We start from the raw sequence: 1453 nt of genomic DNA, 5'->3' as shown, positions 1-1453 counted from the left end.
TCACCCTTGGGATGGGGACATCAACCTGGGGATGGAGGCATCACCCCTGGGAGGGAGGCATCAACCTGGGGATGGGCACAGCACTGGGAGCATCTCCTCCATGCACCCATATCTGGGGACGGGGATGTCACCCTGGTGTCCTGGGGACGGGGACAGCACCCCTGGGATGGGGGTGTCACCCCTTGGATAGAGGCATCACCCTTGGGATGGGGACATCACCCTTGGGATGGGGACATCAACCTGGGGATGGAGACATCACCCTTGGGATGGGGACATCACTCTTGGGATGGAGGCATCAACCTGGGATGGGGGCATCAACCTGGGGATGAGGACATCACCCTTGGGATGGGGACATCACTCTTGGGATGGGGACATCACCCCGGGGATGGAGGCATCAACCTGGGGATGGGCACAGCACCGGGAGCATCTCCTCCTGGAGATGTCACCGTGGTGTCCCGGGGACGGGGACATCGCCCCATGGATGGGGACACGGTCACGTCACCCCGGGGATGGAGACATCGCCCTGGGGACGGGGACATCACCCCATGGATGGGGACGTCAGCCAGGGGACGGATACAGCACCAAGMGCATCTCCTCCATGTACCCATACCATGGGGACAGGGATGTCACCATGTCACCCTGGGGATGGGGACATCACCCCGGGGATGAAGACATCACGCTGGGGATGGGGATGTCACCCTGGGGACGGGGACGTCACCACCTCATCCTGGGGTTGGAGACATCACCCTGGGGATGGGGACGTCACCTTGGGGATGGGGACATCACCCCAGAGATAGGGACATCACCCCAGGGATGGGCATGGCACCAAGACCATCTCCTCCGTGCACCCATACCTGGGCACAGGGATGTCACTGTGTCACCCTGGGGACGGGGACATCAGTCTGGGGACGGGGACATCACCGCGGGGACACAGGGGTGGTGGTGGGGGGGGACACGCGGGGACACTCACTGCTCCGACGCCAGGATCATCTTGGCCAACATGGGCTCCACGGGCAGCTCCGCCATGCGCCGGCCCAGCTGGGGACGGGGACATCGTCAGGGCGCCCAGTGCCTCCCAGTAACCCGGGCAGGGGGGGACACGTCCCTCCCAGTAGCTCCCAGTAGCTCCCAGTACCGTGGTGAGCTCGCCCAGGTGGTTGAGGGCGCCCAAGGCGTAGAGCTGCTCCAGCGCCAGCACCAGCGTCTCGTGGGGCGGCGGGTCCAGGAAGTCGAAGTGGATGAGGTCGTTGATGCCTGGGGACGGGCACGTCACCCCCGGCGTCACCCGAGGTGTCCCCTCCCTGTGACCCCTGGCCCCCGTGCCCCATGGAGCTCCCCAGATGGCCCTCAAGATGCCCCCACCGCCCCCGAGAAGCCTCCCGAGATGTTCCAGCAGCCCCCGAGACGCCCCAATGGCCCATGCGATGACCCCCCAAGATGCTCTGATGCCCCC

General features: G+C 65.3%; 1 protein-coding gene across 1 annotated transcript; it reads right to left on the bottom strand.

Moving 5' to 3' along the window:
• Positions 1 to 240: 240 nt before the first annotated feature.
• Positions 241 to 1310, bottom strand: LOC112968658 (pre-mRNA-splicing factor ATP-dependent RNA helicase DHX16-like; the record flags this gene model as incomplete). Its single annotated transcript, XM_026071127.1, has 3 exons — positions 241 to 319; positions 971 to 1038; positions 1136 to 1310. Coding segments are annotated over 3 exons (307 nt in total), but the record flags the coding sequence as incomplete, so codon positions are not given.
• Positions 1311 to 1453: the final 143 nt, after the last annotated feature.

Source organism: Apteryx rowi, unplaced genomic scaffold (genome assembly GCF_003343035.1).
Source record: "Apteryx rowi isolate R43461 unplaced genomic scaffold, aptRow1 scaffold_3217, whole genome shotgun sequence".
Classification (NCBI taxonomy): domain Eukaryota; kingdom Metazoa; phylum Chordata; class Aves; order Apterygiformes; family Apterygidae; genus Apteryx; species Apteryx rowi.
Note: the sequence above shows the minus strand (reverse complement) of the source record. Positions and strands in the feature narration are given on the sequence as shown.